At 39.1% G+C, this 20,601-nt stretch overlaps 1 protein-coding gene across 1 annotated transcript in view; it reads left to right on the forward strand.

The window, feature by feature from the left end:
- LOC136750842 (neuroligin-4, X-linked) overlaps positions 1 to 7,638 on the forward strand; it is an 84,401-nt gene extending 76,763 nt beyond the window's left edge. The window contains exon 6 of the mRNA XM_066705958.1: positions 5,195 to 7,638. Coding sequence (XP_066562055.1) covers positions 5,195 to 6,032 — 838 coding nt within the window. The 3' untranslated portion in view covers positions 6,033 to 7,638. The remainder of the gene's footprint in view (positions 1 to 5,194) is intronic.
- Positions 7,639 to 20,601: the final 12,963 nt, after the last annotated feature.

Here is a 20,601-nt window from a genome sequence, read left to right on the forward strand (position 1 = left end):
GATGTTTTCTTGGCACACTTTAGGCCCCTTAGTGCCAATTGGGCATCGTTTAAATGCCATGGCCTACCTGAGCATTGTTTCTGACCATGTCCATCCCTTTATGACCACCATGTACCCATCCTCTGATGGCTACTTCCAGCAGGATAATGCACCATGTCACAAAGGTCGAATCATTTCAAATTGGTTTCTTGAACATGACAATGAGTTCACTGTACTAAACTGGCCCCCACAGTCACCAGATCTCAACCCAATAGAGCATCTTTGGGATGTGGTGGAACGGGAGCTTCGTGCCCTGGATGTGCATCCCACAAATCTCCATCAACTGCAAGATGCTATCCTATCAATATGGGCCAACATTTCTAAAGAATGCTTTCAGCACCTTGTTGAATCAATGCCACGTAGAATTAAGGCAGTTCTGAAGGCGAAAGGGGGTCAAACACAGTATTAGTATGGTGTTCCTAATAATCCTTTAGGTGAGTGTATTGCCTTGGCTTTAAAGATGATCGCATTGGAGTTACAATGTCTCCCTATTAATTTTAAAAACAATTCTTAAACGGAGTCTAAAGTAACCTGTCAATTTGTCACCCACTTTTCATAAATAACAGATACAGTACGTATTCACTTAAAATTGCATAAATAAACCCCCAATAGTGCTATAATAAATCATAAATAACAGATACAGTACGTATTCAATTCAGTAGCTACATAAATAAAACCCAGTCACTTACTGTCTCGTTTGATTTAGGTTGAATACTAAAAGGCCTTAGCGAGGCTTCAGAATTGCTGCTATACTGTATATATATATTAAAAAAACGCTAGTATTGGTGATACATTATTTTTTACCGTGGTGAGGCGCTGTACTGTACTGTACTGCAGCCTATCCAATGCGTTATGAACTGCTGTGTTTTATTTTTATTTGTTTCGTAAATATTTTATCTGTTGTACCAATACTGTTAGTTATAAAGACTATGTATGACTTAGGGCTAGACCATCTGCTTAGATTTGACTTGATGCATTGTGTAATAAAAGAGTTGGTCCTTTAATAAGTTATTTATACCATTCTAAAGCCCCTTAAAAGGCTCTGATTGAGGTTCAGTTAAGGGTTCAATTACGTAATTGAGAGCTCGGTTGGAACATAAATCAGCAGGGTTGGGGCTCCCAAAGGACCAGGGATGCAAACCACTGCACTAGACCAAATCCACGTTGTGACTGTACCCTGTAGTGTTTAGATTTATAAATAGTATAAAGTGGTTTCCAGCGATATATAATACAGATTTGTAGTTTGCAATTTACAGGTAGGACACAGTTGTGAACATTGTTGCCTATGAATAATTAGCTCACATTGATCTGGTAGACACAAAAGGAAAATACATGGGAGATCTTTGCCTCATAAGGTCATGTTAGGTAAAAAAAAATCACAGGCTCAAATCCCTCCCCAATTTAGGGAAGCTGTCATTTTAGCTTTAGTAACTCACAGCCCCTTCTGTGTGCCAGGTAATTACTATTTGTACATAATATTATAAAGTACACAGGTTCAGAAGGCATCCAGAAGGCAAACGCATGACTGCCCGATCTTTCAAAGTTTGAAAATAACTTGGCAGGATGTAATTCCAGATATAGCCATCTCTCCCACTTCCCTGCAACAGCATGCTCCCGAAACCCTGTTTACTTGCATTTCCCTCGCGGCTGGGAATTGCCCCTTCACCCCCACAAGCCCACCGGTCTGTTCTATCTCCCCCTGTGACTCGTGCGGCTGCTGGGGAGCCGTCTCTGGTCACTCGTATATCCCATGTGAGGCTGTACCATCTAATCTCACACAATCAGCGGCCCACACTTTCTCCATTACCACAAAAACAATGTTTCCCGCAATCCTCTTGATGGCTAATAAGGCTTCAGACAAGAGCTGCATCTGCCCAGCGTATCTGGCAAACTATTTTCGGAGTCTCTTTGTGACCCTCAGTCATCACTCATGTCTTCCAAGGTTGGATCTTGTCATCTCTCCTTGAAAGGCAGCTCGTTCCCAGCCACAATGTCAAACCAATAAGTTATTTGTCAAACCATAAACTTGTCAAGTCTGTTGTTTGTCAAACATTGCTAAAGTGTAAATAATTAATTGTGATCATCTGCTCTACCGATTCGCAATTATATTTTCCCTTGAATGATAATAATCTGAATACCAAATAAGGCATCTTCTAAACAGAGAATCCCTTTTATATTTGAGTCAATTTGTGATCGACTATTTGAGGGTTCATTAATTTTAACCAGGAGGCCCAACAATGAAGTCATTCTCTCTAACAATATCAAACCGCAATCTGTTAGAACAGATGATGAACAATTTTTAAGTGTATATTACGCTTCTATAACTTATAATTAGTTTCTTAGCTAAAGGGTTTGGATCTCTCTCAAGGGTAACAGCCAAGGTGTCATAGTCTGTGCAGATCACAATAAAGTGTGAAATTATAATACTTTTGTTTCAAAATGAAAAATAAAATAAGATAATAACTCTGTCCAGGTCAATACAGTGATCTCTGAAGCTGGAGAAATAAAAATAAGTGCCCTTCTCTGACTGCTTTGTTTTATGTTACATGCATAGTTATATTACTGAATATCGATACAAATTCCAGGCAATATTATGTATTTCAAATTTCTGTAACTCTGAACAAGTTTTATACCCAAGTAGCTGAACAGTTGTTCTTTTACAGTGGATGTTATATCTTTTGTGCTTATTGCTTTATTTGTTTAATTCTATTGAATTTACAGTTGGGCATTTCACCTGACAGCCAATCAGCTTCCAGATCTAGCAGGCACTATCAAACAATAATGCCCACTCAATCTGAAAGCTGATTTGCTGTTGGCACACAATCGTTAATCGTTAATATTAGCATATTTCTCGGGGTGTTCTGCTTAAAATGTATTTTAACTTGTTTTACTCTTGATATATTAACTATTGATGAATGTAACGCAAATGTCACAAACTGCTACACCAAGACTATCTTATCAGATCATAACCTCCCTAGAAGATGTAACGAGGTGCTTCAACCCCCCACTTACACCAGCTCCTGATTTTTTATTGTGTGAAAATAACACACAATCTGACACAATGTTAGGTCATCCAATGCAGATTCAGAGCTTTGAATACATCCCTTCAAAACAACAACATCAGCATGGTGTTAATATAGTTAAAATACCTGTTACCGTCAGTGTAATGACAGGGAAGCATACCTTGCAAAGACTTAATGAATATGTAGACGGTGTAACAGGGACACTGAGGAACTGCATTAGGAACAAGTACAGACGTGAGGCAGGTCTCGAGCTGATGCCTGGGTTTGAGTGCATTTGAAACAATAGCGCCTACTTACAAAATACCAGTGCATATCAATCTCTTCTCTGAATTTAATGATTTCATATAAGTCAGGATTCCCACATGACTGAATATGATTATATTATTTTCCCAAAATGTGCATTGTGTGGGGCATTTGTGAAACAATTAATGATTGTAATTGTGCCGCTGTTATATTGAAGGATATCAAAATGTGCTCTTCCTGAACGTACTGCGGGTGTCATAGGAACTACGGATAGGATAGGGCTACGATTCGTAACAGACCGAATTGCCTAACCCCAGGTCAAATGTTTAATTATTGAAGATGCCAATTAAGAAGCACAACAAAAGACAAAAAAGCATAATATTCATGTTGTTGTTGTTCTTCTTCTTCTGATATACCATCAATTCACTTGGACTTACAGCGTAGGTGCACAGGCGTATTAAACAAAAAACAGGAAAACGGGAAGCACAACTGGAATTCCCTGAAAATTGTGTTGAAATTGTGTTTGACACTAGATTTGAATCCAGGGATTCATGTTGGACTGTCACTCAAGTGGTCGAGAGATCAAAGATGTATCTGTTCTGTATCGCTGGGAATAATTCCTCAGAATTTTCACTACAAATTAGTTATTAATGAGAAGTAGGGTAGAAAATGCATAACATGTATAATATATATATATATATATATATATATATATATTGAAATAAGTATTTAATTTAAAGATCATGGCAGATCGATGTTGAATCATAAGTCCCTCATGTTGAGTCAACAGATTTCGTGATCAGTTTTAAACACCAAAAACCTTAGAAACTTAAGACTTTTCTTAGGCATGATTACTTTTTATTATTTCTTCGCCATCTCTAAGAGAGCTATTCATCTCTTGCCGTCATAGTTTTTTAGTTTGCTATTCTAATAAAACATTCTTCAGAGATGCAGCTAAAGTTTACATATATAATTAAATCTGACCTCTATAAGATATGAATTGGTGTCAATATCTTACTACCATTGTACAAACAACATGTGTTTTGGGATTATGGTAGGACAGAACTGAAACACAATTACAAAATGACAATATTTTCTTCTTTGTCTTGTTTTGTTATTATTATTATTATTATTATTATTATTATTATTATTATTATTATTATTATAAAGTGTGTTGTTTATTATAGTAACTAATTACAGTGAACAATGCTGTCTTCTTATATTACAGTCACTCCTATTGACTGTGACCCAAATGATGTGTGTAATAAAGTCCCCTCTAACTGTACCATACCTGTCACATATATCTCCCTGCTTTATCTCCCCAATCAATCTGCTAATCCACCTTTGAGTTAATGTCATCAGATACCATACATTGAAATTCTAATGTATTTTAACGAAGTTCAAAGGCGCATATTAAATCTGTTTAATGATAATTCGGTAACCCTTTCTGTAAAATCAGCACAAACAAAAACACACGAATGAAGCATTGCGTGACATATAAGATAGTTTGCAGAGTTATTGTTCTTCAGTAGGGGATTCATTTGATGCAATTCGTCCACACTTGCTCCTGTGCTGATATTTACCAAAGTACTATGCCGATATGAAGAGATTTCCAAACGTAAACTGGATTACGACCATTTTGGACACTATCATTGATAATATGTGTCTCTTTGTCTCTTATTAACATTCATGAATGCCTTGTCTGTTCATACTTTGTGAATATAGCAGTTTTAGCAAGCTTCAGAAAAGGGATTATAGTCTTTCACTGAACTTAAAGCTTTCAAGTGTGTTCTCTTTTAACCAACGATTAAGCAATTGTATTTGAATGCTTACTCTCTGTTCACAAGCACATTATTTCTTAAGCTAATGTGTTTGTTTGTTCGTTCTAGGGATCCAAACCAGCCGGTCCCACAGGACACCAAATTCATCCACACGAAGCCCAACCGTTTCGAAGAAGTTGCCTGGTCGAAGTACAACCCCAAGGATCAGCTGTACCTCCACATCGGTCTCAAACCCAGGGTCAGAGATCACTACAGAGCCACAAAGGTTGCCTTCTGGCTGGAACTCGTGCCACATCTCCACAACATAAACGAACTGTTTCAATACGTGTCCACGACCACAAAAGTACCCCCGCAAGACACCACTCCCTTCCCCATCACCAAGCGCTTTCCCGGCAGGCCCTCGACAACGCGGCACCCCGGCATGACCTCCACCATCACCAAGGGCATCGACTCGCGCAAGTCCGACCCGGAGGAGACCACAGTGCTCATCGAGAACCGCCGGGACTACTCGACCGAGCTGAGCGTCACGATCGCGGTGGGGGCCTCCCTGCTTTTCCTGAACATCCTGGCCTTCGCCGCGCTGTACTACAAGAAGGACAAGCGGCGCCACGAGACCCACCGGCGGCCCAGTCCCCAGCGCAACACCACCAATGACATCGCGCACATCCAGAACGAGGAGATCATGTCGCTGCAGATGAAGCAGCTGGAGCACGATCACGAGTGCGAGTCGCTGCAGGCCCACGACACCCTGAGACTCACCTGCCCCCCAGACTACACCCTGACACTGAGGAGATCCCCGGACGACATCCCCCTCATGACACCCAACACCATATCCATGATCCCAAACACTTTAGCTGGGATGCAGCAAATGCATACGTTCAACACCTTTAGTGGGGGACAAAACAGTACCAACTTACCCCACGGACACTCCACCACGCGGGTATAGCTCCTGCAAACCACCTGCTGGCTCGTAACCAGCACTGCAGAACTATATATATATCTATATATATCTACCTATATATATATATATATATATATATAACCCCAGCTGAGACTCATCACAGAAGTTAAGATATTATTTTGTTACTGCGCCTTCTACAAACGTAAATAATAATATTAGAGATAAACTTTACATACCTGTGAAATGTGAAAAGTGAATGTCACAACTGAAGTACTGCGTTCGGATCTCAGCTTTCTAACGCAACGAACTGGATGGGGAAAAACGTCACGGAAAATAAATAATTCACTTCAGAACATTGCTATATAAAACAGGACAACACAAAAAGTATATTTCTGTATGTAGCAAGTGATGACAAGGTAATTGAAAGCTTTGTATGTGCCAAGAACAGCCAACGTGGGATTTCTCCTTTCGACACGCGGGGAAAATGACTCGAACTGGAAAGTCGGAGGATTTTAATTTATATACAAGGGACTATGCAGTACCATGGTATAGTTCTGTGCAAAGTGGAAATTTGCCAGCCTGAATTGTATTTAAGAAACTTTGTAAAAAACAAAAACAGACAAAAAAACATGTACATAGTTATGAGTAAAAAAAAAGAGGAAAAAAAAGCTTTTATCGTTGTTTTCAGTTTAAATATGGCTTTTAAGGATTGTGCTTTCAGTTGTGATGTGTGTAAATATATTGCTCAGATCATGTTTTCAATCGAGAATACAGAGAAAAAAAATTGTTTTAAACCAAGAGGAGGAAAAAAATCAAACGTCGCTCATTTTGTTTGAAAACATATATCCTACAGATCATCTCTATTTTTTCAGTATTACATGACCTCTGTTCCTTTCTGACGACACTTGTTGCATGTTTAAGTATTGCTTACAACCTGCATTTCAGGGGAAAGGTTTTGTAACGTCTTAATAAGAGTTTTATCTTGTGAGGGGGGAAGAAAAAAAGTATACGCTATATAAGGACTCTCTTTTATCAAAGACCAGGTACAATGCAAACATAAACATTTGATTTTAAAGATCCTGGGTTGGCAGTATACCTTATTCCTTATGTTTTCACACGACCCATCCTGTGCTGTTTAGTCTAGTTTCATTATACGCCTTTGTTTAGCAACCTAAACACTGCCTCAGCTCCAGAAGTGACCAGCATCTGAAATGGGTTTAGAAATGGGCAGTGGACTTCGGTATCAATATTAGTTGGATATGTTTGTAAAGAGATATATGTTAGATATTTCAAATCGTCATATGCTAGCAATATGTAAAGTATTGTGCCGGGCTTGTGATCTTTTGGGTTAAAAAGCAAGTGAATGATTTAAAAAAGTAATAATACTCATGAAACCCAGATTATGTTCATTATGCATCCAAATGAAAAACACCAATCTTAACGGAGGATAGTAGAACATTTGTACATCCAAGCAAAGGTACCCGTCAGCTGAAAAGGCACGCAGGGTTTTAATGTAGGATATTAAACTATATTGTTTGTCTCTATATTGTTTGCATTTTTTGCCTTAAGTGATGATAGATGATATTTATGGCTGGACACGTGTATAAAATTTTCAGCAGCATTTTTAATAAAATATCACAATATTTTCTAAGACGGTGTACATTTATTGATCATCCTACTTGTGTGATTTTAAAACAATGGACATATCGTCGTGGATTGTGTCCGGGAATAGGTTTCAGACTCATCACTCTTCATTCCCTTGGTTTAATCTTGTTCTAAGTCTTTATTAATGTAGATCTGGAAAATGCCTACTTTTGCAAAATGATTAAATTATAGGACTGTGGTGTGTTCTGCCGATACAGGCACATTCGCCGCGTGGTTGGAAATAGTCCAAGAGTAATCACTGTGTGAAGATCTTGTTCAGATTTTAATGTGTTTAATCTCTTTTTGTCTGATTACCAACCAGCAGATGATTTCCTTAAAAGAAAACATATTCTGTTCAGTTTAGTGACCTACAAGATGTCGCCTTGGTTTTATATAATTCCACTGATCTTGTGTGTAATTAATAAACCATACATGATAAATGAGTTACTAACAGTGTTATGCAATGTAGATGTATGAATTTGCCAGTTCACATGTATAAATCATTTCATGTGGAAGTATATAGTAAACACAGATACACAGATACAAATAATATGATGCCTTTTGCCTCCATATTCCTCCTTTGGCTGTTAGTAATTTGATGATTTAAGATGCATTTTGTGAAAAATATCAAATAACTGATTTGCACAAGGAAGTCAGTTAGTAAAAGGCAGGTCCTCCACACTTTATATGTTTACACTTCTGTTTCTTGATCCAATTCTCTTTCGGATCTGAACACCGAAATCACATCTGCACAAAGTCTTCATCTGTTCCAGGAGGAGAGAATTGCTGTACAATCTTAATGCTGGACTTAATCAGATTCATGGTCACCTAAAATTAACATGGTGCATTTCACTGGATTTGAATTCACCCCTTTTCACAATAGACCCACAGATTTTGTCATCGCCTCCCCCCCCCCCCCCTGGAAAAGTCGTAGGATCTTATATTTGAATGTGCTTTCCTGTTGCCTTGTCAGCTGCCTGGATCTGCTGATTTTGTATTGTTTTGTGTAACATCTAGCCTTTTGCCATCTACAAATGTAACAGACTGTGGCAGAGTTGGTAACGATAAGTCACTCAGCTAATGTAGAAAGACGACTGGACCTAGTACTGATCCTTGTAACCTCAATCCTGTCAGACAGAATGACATATGCACTGCATTCGCAAAATACAAGAAAGTATTAAAAAGGATAAAGCATCTTATTTAGAAACTTTTTACTGTAAAAACACTGACACATGTGCTCTTTATTTTTTGGTCTACTTCATGTTGAGTGACACGCAAGGTTGTATAAAATTTTTAACCATGAACTACAATCTAAAATGCCACAAGAGTGCAAAACACACACACACACACACACACTGGCGCTCACTAAAAAGAGAAATCAATACTTAAATGATTAGCATATTCAGAAGTTTAATATTAAATTTCAAATTCAAATGAGTGAATAGAGTGTCTTCACGGTGCTAACATAACAAATGTGCTTGTTGTTCCTTTTTCAATCAAATTACACTGAACATTTACTTGTATTAATCTTTTTCCCCTGCATTCTTCATTATTTTCAGACCGTTGAACACTTTCCCGTCTATCCTTAACATTCTGAATCCCTAGAGTTTGAAAACATCTGAAATAATCTCACCACTGTAATGTACATCAACCACTTTTCTTTCTTTTATCTAGTAGGATGTATTTTAATGCCAATGAGCCACTGTATTTGCTTCTGCTGTGCCCAATCTCTGATCGTATCATTTGTTTCTGGCTGTATCAACTGTTAATGCAATCTTCAGCTTTCAATAAAGCGAATACATTGTTTCCAGTAACAAATAAACAAGATCTTTGTAAAAACAAAAACTAGACAGGGCCCTGAACCTTAATGCAAGCGACCACAGCAAGACTATAAAAAGGCAACAATGGTAGTTAGACGATACACAGAGAGAGAATATGACTAGAAGGAAAACAGCACGAGGCAGAGGAGTGCATGATGAGGGTGGTCTACTGCAGATCAAAGGAGGGAGAGTAAACGGGCTCAGAGAAGCCGAGGGAGTCACAATGAAGATTGCTCTTAGCGGTGATGAGAGAAAAAAGATAAAATGAAGGATCGAATGGAAAGTGGACTTCGTTAGGACTTGTGCGAGACTTGAAAGGCAGGCTGGGTTTCTGTGTCGTATCGATGCATTTAGTTTTGTGTTGCCTCTATGAGAACTGTTGAGACAGACTGGAACTGAATCCATTGGAGAGAATGGATATCTGAAGAGAAAGTTGAAGAGTGATCTGAGAATAATATTATAATTCCTCATCTGTTGCCTAAGCTGTTGAAGTGATTTATTTTGCATAGTGGTTGAAGTGGATCTCACTTTTCTTTTAAGGTCTTTATGATGGGATACCAGAGCTCAATATGCAAATGATAAGTTTTTTTTTTTCTTCTAAAAGTCTCATGCTACCATTTAAATATATATGTTTAATTATATACAGTATCCAATACGTGCAAAAAGGATTTCACTGTTTGCTGAATTGTTTGATGTTTGATGAGAGCAGCAGTTTATACATCTCAGGTGAAGTGCACCACACTGCTGTTAGGATCTAACTGGTTTGCTCTGTGCAGTTGTCCATGAATGCTCATTTGGCTTCTTATTATCATCATATATTTAAATACAATGTGAACTGGCAGATGCATTTCCACACCGAGCTTGGAGTCCACAGCTGACATCCCCGTCAGCTCTATGCTGGCCCTGGGGACTGGGATGCCCAGGCAATCGATCTTGCAAGATGTGCTTTCCAAACTCATCGCTCACGTCCAAGCGGCGATGCAAAACAGAAACGGCGGTGTTCAAAAGACACACGCAGCACCCAGTGAATACTGCACACGCTTGCAGGTGGCCGCTTGGTCTCTAGAGACACGGCCGTGAAGCAAGAGGAGGACCAGGCGTCAGCCCTGCCAAGTCAAATCCTATTAGTGGTCGGCCAGTTTGCTGTCACCCTGAGGCACCGCCGCCAAGCACAGGGAATGCGAGACGCAGCCAGGAAGGCAGCCAGTGATCTCCAGGACTTTGCCGCCATCCATCACGGTGGAGAGAGATTTTAATGGATAAACCCTTCAGGAGTCCCGTGTTTTTCTAGGCTTAAATTGTCCTTCGACCTCATTAAAATTTGGTTGCACTGTTCATGAGGGGGCACAGCTTTCGCCAGTCCTTGAGTTTTTGTTAGTGCTCTGCCGGCATAACTGGGTCAATTAAAATTATTTCATGGACTGCATTTTGAACAGGGTTTTGTCACTTGGCACTAAAACTAAAAGGGAAATACTTATTTAAGGGTCAGCAGAAAATAGAAAGCTCCAAGATCAGACGAGCAGAACGAACCTCAGGAAAATGAGCACAGAGTTTTCATCTGGAGGAATTCAGAAGTTAATATAATTGTTCCTGGCTAATGTTTCTGCAGATGGACATTGTTTTTAAATTTACAACTGTGTTAACTTATGTCTGGCCCACACTGAATGGTACTGAGTCCAGGACGTGTAGGACTCCAGCTAATTAGCTCATGTCAGAGGGATTCAGATCTCTTCCTACAGAGCTTTCGATGCTAATTAAGAATGACCCAGAAATACATGCCTTCCTGTTGTAGGGTTTTGCTAATACGGTTTCAACCACACATACAATGAACGCTAAACATCTGACTCGGGCAAGGGCAGGCACACACAGATACATGGTGCCTCGTACGTCTCCACAGCGCGATCACATCAGGTGTTAAATGATGCATGAGTTGGGCACCAGTCGAAAAAATATTTAATTCAGGCCCAGATTAGCTCATACCGTACATTTCAATTATGCAATGGCGCGCTTCCACTGACTAGAAAGACGGTAACAAAAAGCTGCCGTCGAGCAGAGGATTTATCTTTTGTCGAATGTGCTTGGTTCAAAGATTTAATCCTGGAATTTAATTACTCAGACTATTTTGTCAGCCAAGCCAGGGCTCAAACTGCTGACTGAACTGGAAATGGAGACATACATTTCTGTTAAAGGGGAAACCCTTCTTAACAGCGTTTTCATAGAGATACATTTACTTTGTGTTTAAATTGTGCCACGCTGTGGGGGGGACACAGCGGGGTCTCTTGGGGACGCAGCGACACAGCGGCAGGGGAGTACAGGTGGTGATTTATTATACAGTGAAGTGAGCAAAACAAAGCACATACAAAAAACAAACAATACTCTAGCTCCTTGTTTGAGCCAAACCTAAACAATTAAACAGATCCCTAACCGATACATAGAATTAATTAAGCAAATGCAAACAAAACAGCAATCAAGCCCAAGTCCATAATTCAGGTGAACAGTCAAATGTCCAAAAGCAAAAGCAAAGTTATTTTCCAGTGTCCTTCCTTCCTGTCCTCCTCCAGTTCTCTTCCTGTCCTCTTCCTGTCCTCTTCCTCCACCCAGGCTGTCCTCCTGCCTCCCCTATCAACAAAGGATGCTGTCTTCCTGCTTTTATCCAGTGGCTGGCCAATCAGGGGTGCCTAAGGGTCAGATGCTTCCCTTGCATGACTCATCTCTGGGGGCACCTGGGGGAGTAGTACTGGGCAGGGCTGCTGTCTCTCCTGTGCCTCAATATACAGAAAGGTGACAAATTAAAGGAAAAACCTGATTAAATGAGTGGAGGAACATAACAAATGCAGATGCCTCCAAACAGGTGTACTGTGGCATGTATACAAATGCTGAGCAGGCCCAGTTGACCTCGATTTTGGATCAAGATGGCAAGAGGAAAGGATCTAAGTGACTTTGAAAGAGGGGTCATTATTGGGGCACGAATGGCAGGAGCTTCAGTCACACAGACACTCAACTGGCTCGTGTTCTGGACAAGTGGGTGAGTGCATGTGTGGGACACCAAGAGAACGGGACAGGCCTGACTGCTGGACCCCTACAGTGAGGGGGTCCGGAGGCTCTGTTATGTTGTGGGGGGCATTTTCCTGGCATGGTTTCGGTCCACTTGTCCCCTTAGAGGGAAGGGTCACTACAAATCATGACAGAGTTATTCTGAGTGATCACCTTTATCCTATGGTGACACATTTCTATCCTGATGGGAGTGGTCTCTTCCAGGATGACAATGCACATCCACAGGGCACGAGGGTCACTGAATGGTGTGATGAGTATGAAAATGATGTGAATCATATGCTATGGCCTTCGCAGTCACCAGATCTCAACCCAGTTGAACACCTATGGGAGATTTTGGACCGATGTGTTAGACAGCACTCTCCACCACCATCATCAAAACCCCAAATGAGGGAATATCTTTTGGAAGAATGGTGTTCATCCCTCCAGTAGAGTCCAGAGACTTGTTGAATCTGTGCCAAGAGCATTGAAGCTGTTCTGGGGCTCGTGGTGCCCAACACCTTACTGACACACTTTATATTGTTTTTTCCTTTAATTTGTCACCCGTCTGTATGTAGCCCTGACTATCTGTAATTACCATGCAGGTCCAACCCCCTACCAGGAGTCACCCGTCCCCACCTGTTCAACCTCCAGGACAGATAACATAAACCAATAAAACTGACAGATAAACATATGATAGGGAATTAATTTAGCATAGACCCTCCCACAAATACAATATATATATTGCATGGCACCAGCTGGGGAGAGAAGACATTTCCATTTTGTAACCTATGCTGTCAAAGACATAACCTACGCGCTTACTTAACCTATAACAAAGCTTTAGAGGAACTGAGAGCTGGAAAAAGACTTGTAATCCTTCCCACATCTCTCCCTATAGCCCTTCTTTCACTGTACGTCTCTGCACATTTCCTTTCTGCACTTCCCCCAACCGATGCACCACAGGCGATCTTCTGGGAACATCTTCACCAGTCAGACTTACAAGCTTGCCCCCCATTAAACTTCACCTCTCTGGGGGGTTTATTGCTGAGACTAAATTCCTAAACCTGTAATCCCACAATGCTCTGACTAACCTTTCATAGAAACACACTGAATGTATTTTCTCAATATCCATTTTTCTTCAGTGTATTGGCATCCGCTGTTGTCATCTGCACTGTGCAGAGACTATTCATATACTGAAATCTGATTATATATAACTGGGTCCTCAATCAAAACGGGTTAAAGGCCAGATAGCACAAAAGACAAACAAGTCACATGCTGATAGCTACATAGCTCGTCATCACCGCTCCCATTATCCCCTCCCATGATCCCTAGATTACCGGCAAGTGTCCTTTTTGAGCTGAAACCAAAGATCCCAGAAATGTTCCATTCACACAAAAAGCTTATTCCTCTCAAATGTGTTGACATCCCTGTTAGTGAGCATCTCTCCTTTGCCAAGATAATCCATCCACCTGACATTTGTGGCACATCAAGAAGCTCATTAAACAGCACGATCATTACACAGGTGCACCTTGTGCTGGGGACAATAAAAGGCCACTCTAAAATGTGTAGTTTTGTCACACAATGCCACAGATGTCTCAGGTTTGTATGGAGTGTGTGGTTGGCTGCTGAGTGCAGGAATGTCCATCTGAGCTGCTGCCAGGGAACTGAATGTTCATTCCTCTACCATAAGCCGCCTCCAATTCTGTTTTAGAGAATTTTGCAGCATTTCCAACCGGCCTAACAACCTCCAGCTCCTTCACCTGTGGGATCGTCTGACACCAGCCTCCCGGACAGCTGATGACACTGTGGGTTTGCACAACCACAGAACGACTGCATAAATGGTCAGAAAGCATCTCAGGGGAGCTCATCTGCGGCTCATTGTCCTCACCAGGGGTCTGGACCCAATTGCAGCTCTGATGGACATTCCTGGGGTCAGCAGCCAATCACGCGCTCCCTCAAAACCTGAGACTGGAAGTCCATAGATTAGGGTCAAATGGATTCATTCGAACTGACTGATGTCCTTATGTTAACTGTAACTCAGTAAAATCTTTGAAATTGGTGCATGTTGCATTTTTATTTTTGTTCAGCATACAAATAGTCCAATTTGTATCTTATCTCAGTTTTAAACTAAATAAAATTGATTTTGTTAATGCAGGACGAATATTAAATATGTCAGAGTCCTTAAGCCACATTATGGCAGCTTGTCATTTACACTTGAGCCCAGAGCCGCAGCGTAGCTTGACATCTATAGTTTACAGCATCAATTACACGGATGGGATGACAGGCAGGTTACACTGTATCTACCAAAGATCAACTGCTGGGGAAAGTCTTAATTTCACCAAACTGTGTATTCACTGGCTGGGCTTTTTCATTTCTACATAGACGGGCATTACACTGAATAATTCATTCAATTTGTACTAAATATTGCTAGAATGTTATGTTCCTTTGAAGTTCTTTCCAGAACATTGGCAATTTTATAAAAATGTGCACAAATGGAAGAATTTTCACCATTTGGAATTTATCACTCAATTATTTAGCTTAAAGGTAGTCATTGTGAATGCTGGGGATTTTTTATGACATAACCCTAGGATACTAGGTGGCAAAAAGGTGTTTAATACTCTATACATTGTATCCTGAACTGAATTTCCATACATACATGAGTAAAACACAATTGTAAGTATATACAAACACAAACTAATTAGTAAAATATGGTCATCTGACAGTTTCAAGGTGTTTCCATATGGTTGTTATTATTATTAAACATTATAATTGTGTATGAATCAAGATATTATTTGCTATTATCTATACATCTTTTATAGTTGGTTTCAAACTGTTTGGAATATCTAATCAATAAATCTAAATATGTTGTGAATAATTAATCAAATATTTTTCACACAATAACACTTTTTTTATATATATATGTTTTGATACTTTTCTGTTTAGACCTGCAGTTTTGAGGTGAGAAACGTTGGCTTTAATATACTTTTGATTAAACTGTTTCAATATTTAATGCTCTGGTGGCAAGAATTTACGGTTTTGATAACGGAAACGTCCCAAGCCTCAAGCTCTTTTTTTTCTACCTGCCTTTTTCTCATTTCACAATTGCATCTTCTGAGAACAATTACATTTCATTTTATAACTTCCTATTGACCAAGGCTGTGCTATTGATTTCCCACAAATTAAACATTTAGCTATAGAAAATGTATATAATTGCTTAATTGTACAGGAAACCCGTTTCATTAGTATTCAAGCTCAATAGTTTGGTAGGTATTATTTTTTCTGTATATCCTCATCCATACAGATTGCTTCTCAGTAAATATTTTTACAGGACGGTGAAGAGGAAACATATACAATGTTTATAGTGTTTTATATGACCCACACTATACATTTGTCCCATAGTAGATGTAGGATAGAAACTGAAAATAAATAAATAAATCTTGATATTGATAAGGATAACTGTGATATTGATAAGGATAATTTTAATGACCCAAACCTTTGTGATGAACAGCCAGTCACAGAATGAATGATTATAATGTATTCACCATAAATAGAAAATACATTTGAAATAAATAAATAAAAAATGATAAGCGATGGCCTGCTTTTAGTGCTTGAAATACGAATAAATACAAGAATTTCAGAGAGCAGGGGCAGGCTGCACACGTCAGCAGGTAAACCCCAGGTGCGCCAGCGTCTCATCCCATTCCAACACAGCGTCCCTCGTTTCAGGGCTTTCTAGATGAGATCTGAACACCTGCTCTTCTTTGATCAATCCCTAAAGGCTGGCGCTTCATCCCTCTTTTGCTGATTTTCACAATGTGTTCACTTGTCTGAAAACCTGCGTCGGTCCGTTACCACAGACATCATCTATTCCTGTTAGTGGTGAGAGGGATCCATCTGTCCTCTCTTCTGCACGGTGAGAAGATACACAATGTAATCAATGATAACGAGCTTTCAACTACCTTGAACATGCAATCTTATAACAGAGGAGACTACATGGGGACTTGATTCAAGTCTTCAAAATCATGAAAGGCATCGACCACATCAAACCAGAGGAGCTTTTCCAGATCAGCAGGGACACACGCACCCGGGGACACAAATGGAAATTGGGCTTCAAGGCATTCAAGACAGAAAACAGGAGACACTTCTTCACACAGAGAGGCGTCACAATCTGAACAAACTCCCCAGCGATGTGGCTGAAGAGACAATTTGGGAACATTCAAAAACAGACTGGATAGGATCCTTGGATCACTTAGTTATTAATGGACACCAAACAAGCACGATGGGGCGAATGGCCTCCTCTCGATTGGACACTTTCTTATGTTCTTATGTTGTGTCCAGCCTGGTTTGTTTCCTGATCCTCTGCTTTTTAACACACGTTCAACTCACAGGAATGTGATTCAGTAGTGTAGCTACTTAAGACATTCCTACAGATATCATTTTCTGTGTGCTAAGAAAGTGTCATAGTGTGCATATCCAGAAAGTGTCTCCAGACCAAAGCCACTACAGCTGAAACTAAAATCCAGCTCTGATTGACTGTCAGGAACACGTTTTCTGCCACTGTTGTTTTTGGAAAATGTCTGTGGCTGTAATCTTGTACAGGCAGAAATATCTGGGCTTCAACTTCAAGAGCGCCATTAGCTGTGAAAGACGTATCTCATACACAATCACATTTCCTCCTACAAACTCTGAACATTTGCTAATTTCAAAGAAAAGAAGAAAACTTTTTAAATATTTTTAATTATTTCCTACATGCATCTTGTATAAATCAGCAGGTAAAAAACAGGCTATTACAGAGCTGATTTGTGATAAAACGTTAAATGAATTACTCTCTTACACACACACACAATGCAATAACTACAGAGTTCAATGCTAGAATGGTATTGAATGGATGTCCAGTGATCGAGTGCTATTTGCATATAGTTTTGCATCGCGCATTGTTTTGCAACTGTATCCACTTCAGTCGTCTCCATATTGATTTTACTTCAAACAACAAAAGCAAATTAGCTTTTGACTTAAAACTGAAGTGACAGCAGAAATCGAAACCCTTAATAAGTATTTGCAGTTACTGAGGTGTATTAGATCTTAACCCTTTGCTTTTCAAAGCTTTACATTTTACATTCCGTTTTTTTAAAAATTATGTATTTTTACTAGTTTATTCTTTGTTTGTTTAATGATCTAAATGCCAAATGTCTCATGTCCCTGTCCTGGTTGCCGACTGATACCCAACCTTTATTGTTGTCTGTACAGCAATAGATCAACCAGAGAAAGGACATTTAACAAGAAATTGAATATTTATAAAGGTCAATGGCGATAACATAGATCTCTCTCTGGACAGGCTGATAATTAACCATAACAAACCAAAACTACACACCAGAAGTTGTCCCAATTAATATTTTTTTATAAATCCAAAATAATGGCATAAGTTAAGGCTTAGCATGTTGTAAACGAGAAGGGGAATGCGCTTTGAATACTAAAGATTTGTCTGGATGTTAACTTTCCCAGCAAGTTAATGTTGATTGGCAAGAACCAGCCAGCAATACCAAAGAAACGAAATAGGAAGCTGAAAAAAGAGTCAAACCAAACCAACAAACATCACAAAGACAGGCCTTCATCATCTGCTTAAAGAAATGAACAAAACAGAGCATTAATCCTTAAAAAAAACGTTATATATACCGAATTAAGATGCACGTAAACACCACAGCAATCCAGCCAGTTGATTACATTCCCGTTCGGCAACGGAGCTTTAATATATGAATATGAAATCTTCTAAACCAATATATATGCTGAACAGTTAACTCGAGAGGAGCTATTTGGACCAGCACTCACCGGCACAGACACGTCTCAGTAATAAGAATAGTCTGGGGAATATCAATCAGGATATCCTTCTTTTTATTTTTCCTTTGGGGGGCGGGAGCTGTAAAATGATTTTTCACTCTTGTCAGTTAAATACTACAGTCTTTATGGCAAGCCAAATTATCATTTAGAGATATCTGCAAACGATTTAGAGATATCTAAATAAGGTGCTTTTTAAAGATATCTCTAAATGATTTGAAGATATCTCTAAATCATTTAAAGATATCTGCAAATCATTTAGAGATATCTTCAAATGACTTCCTGTTCATTTAGAGATATCTGCAAATCATTTAGAGATTACTTCCTGTATTTTGGCTGAGATTATCACTTCCTGTTTCCTTATTCAGTTACATAGAAATGAATGAACAAGTTAACAGGAAGTGATAATCTTGGGTTACAGACAGGAAGTCATTTGAAGATATCTCTAAATGATTTGCAGATATCGCTAAATCATTTGCAGATATGTTTAAATGATTTAGAGATATCTGCAAATCATTTAGATATCTTCAAATCATTTACAGATATCTCTAAATGTACTTTCAAATGAGATGTATTTAAATGATTTGCACATATCTTTAAATGATTTAGAGATATCTTTAAATATTTGAAGATATATTTAAATTAATTACAGATATCTCTAAATGGTAATTTGGCTTGCCATACAGTCTTGTGGGTGGGTGTGATAAAACCTGCAGTTTGTGCGTCGTTTTGTGTTCAATAATATTGTAGTCGATTCAAGAGGCAAAAAAGAAGCTGTGCATGCAAATAAATGTCTGAGTAAGTCTTTGTTATAGTATGATCATTAAACAATACCCCCCTTAAAAGGAATGAATACAGATTATAGACCTGTAGGCGTCAATTATCATTCTAAATAAAAGGTTTTCCTAAAATTACAAATCAATGAAGAGAGAAAATGTATATAATACTCATGGTTTAGTCGTATTGTTGAAACTTTAAAGATTTAAATGCCTTCAATGCAAATTAGTCCTTCCTTCTTTGCAAGGATTAGTTATTTATATTTCCCCCTTTCTCCCATTATTCATAAATATGTCACCCACTCCTGGTGATGCAGTCTTGGGCCAGATAAACGCAATTAAGGATTAGGTTTTGTGATATTTCTGGAAACCCAGACATGAGTCAGAAAAAGTCAAAGCCGTTTTATTCTAAAGAAACAGTCAGAGCTGCAGGTGACAATATTTTACTAAGACTTGGGTGCAAATTTTGATTCAGTTTTTAATTGCGGTTGGTGCAATTACGAATCCAAGGTGCACGTGGCGGACACTGTGGGAGTCGTCTTCGAACAGTGGACAAGGGACCTAAAAAATGATCACAGCTTCCATGATAGCTTGGTGTTCAATTGAGATGATTAACGAACTCCATGGGGATAATGTGCAATATTCAAACAGCATCTACTGTATACGACAGGGTCACAAAGACACATTAATTTTCATGTGTCTTGGTTGAAGCGACAATTTGGGAACATAAAAAATAGACTGGATAGGATCCTTGGTTAACTTAGTTATTAATGGACACCAAACGAGCACGATGGGGCGAATGGACTCCTCTCGATTGGACACTTTCTTGTGTTCTTCTTATGTTCTTAATATTCTAGAGAGATACTAACACCTAATACCCCAGGTTCCCTCATATATTCACATCTTTCAAAGTGTGCCCTTCAGGATTCAGGCAAATAGGCAAATTGGGGTCTGTAACTAACAAGGATGCTTTTAGCTATAAAACCCTGCCTTTTTATTTTCTACAATCCCAAACTATTCTGAAATAGCACCTGAACCAGCTCCTGTTATTGTGATCACCGGTGAGGGGCACAACAATAGTGCACAACAACAACAACAACAACAAATGCTTATTTTCTGCAAATTACCTGTGGTCAGACAGCAACATAGCAGTTGCCTGCTGTTTCCCAAGCTGTCGGGGAATTAGATTCTCTGCCTCTTTCCTCACATCCCTAGAAACACTAACACACAGCTCTCCACCATTGTCATTCTGTGTCTTAGCCTAAAACATTGGTGTTTATTTATTTGTTAATCTTAGTTAGAAAACTAGGGATTTGATGTAGGTTAGAGGTGTCTGTCTGAATGCAGGAGCCTCTTTCACACAATTTGCCTCAAAGGAATTCTGGAAAAATACAAAAACAAATATAAAACGATTAGACTTTAATCATCTGGCAAGCAATAGCCACAGCCATATTCACTCAAAAGGTGCCAATATAGAACAAGTAGTTTGTCAAAGTGATCTGAGATATTAAA

Source organism: Amia ocellicauda, chromosome 6 (assembly GCF_036373705.1).
Source record: "Amia ocellicauda isolate fAmiCal2 chromosome 6, fAmiCal2.hap1, whole genome shotgun sequence".
Lineage (NCBI taxonomy): Eukaryota > Metazoa > Chordata > Actinopteri > Amiiformes > Amiidae > Amia > Amia ocellicauda.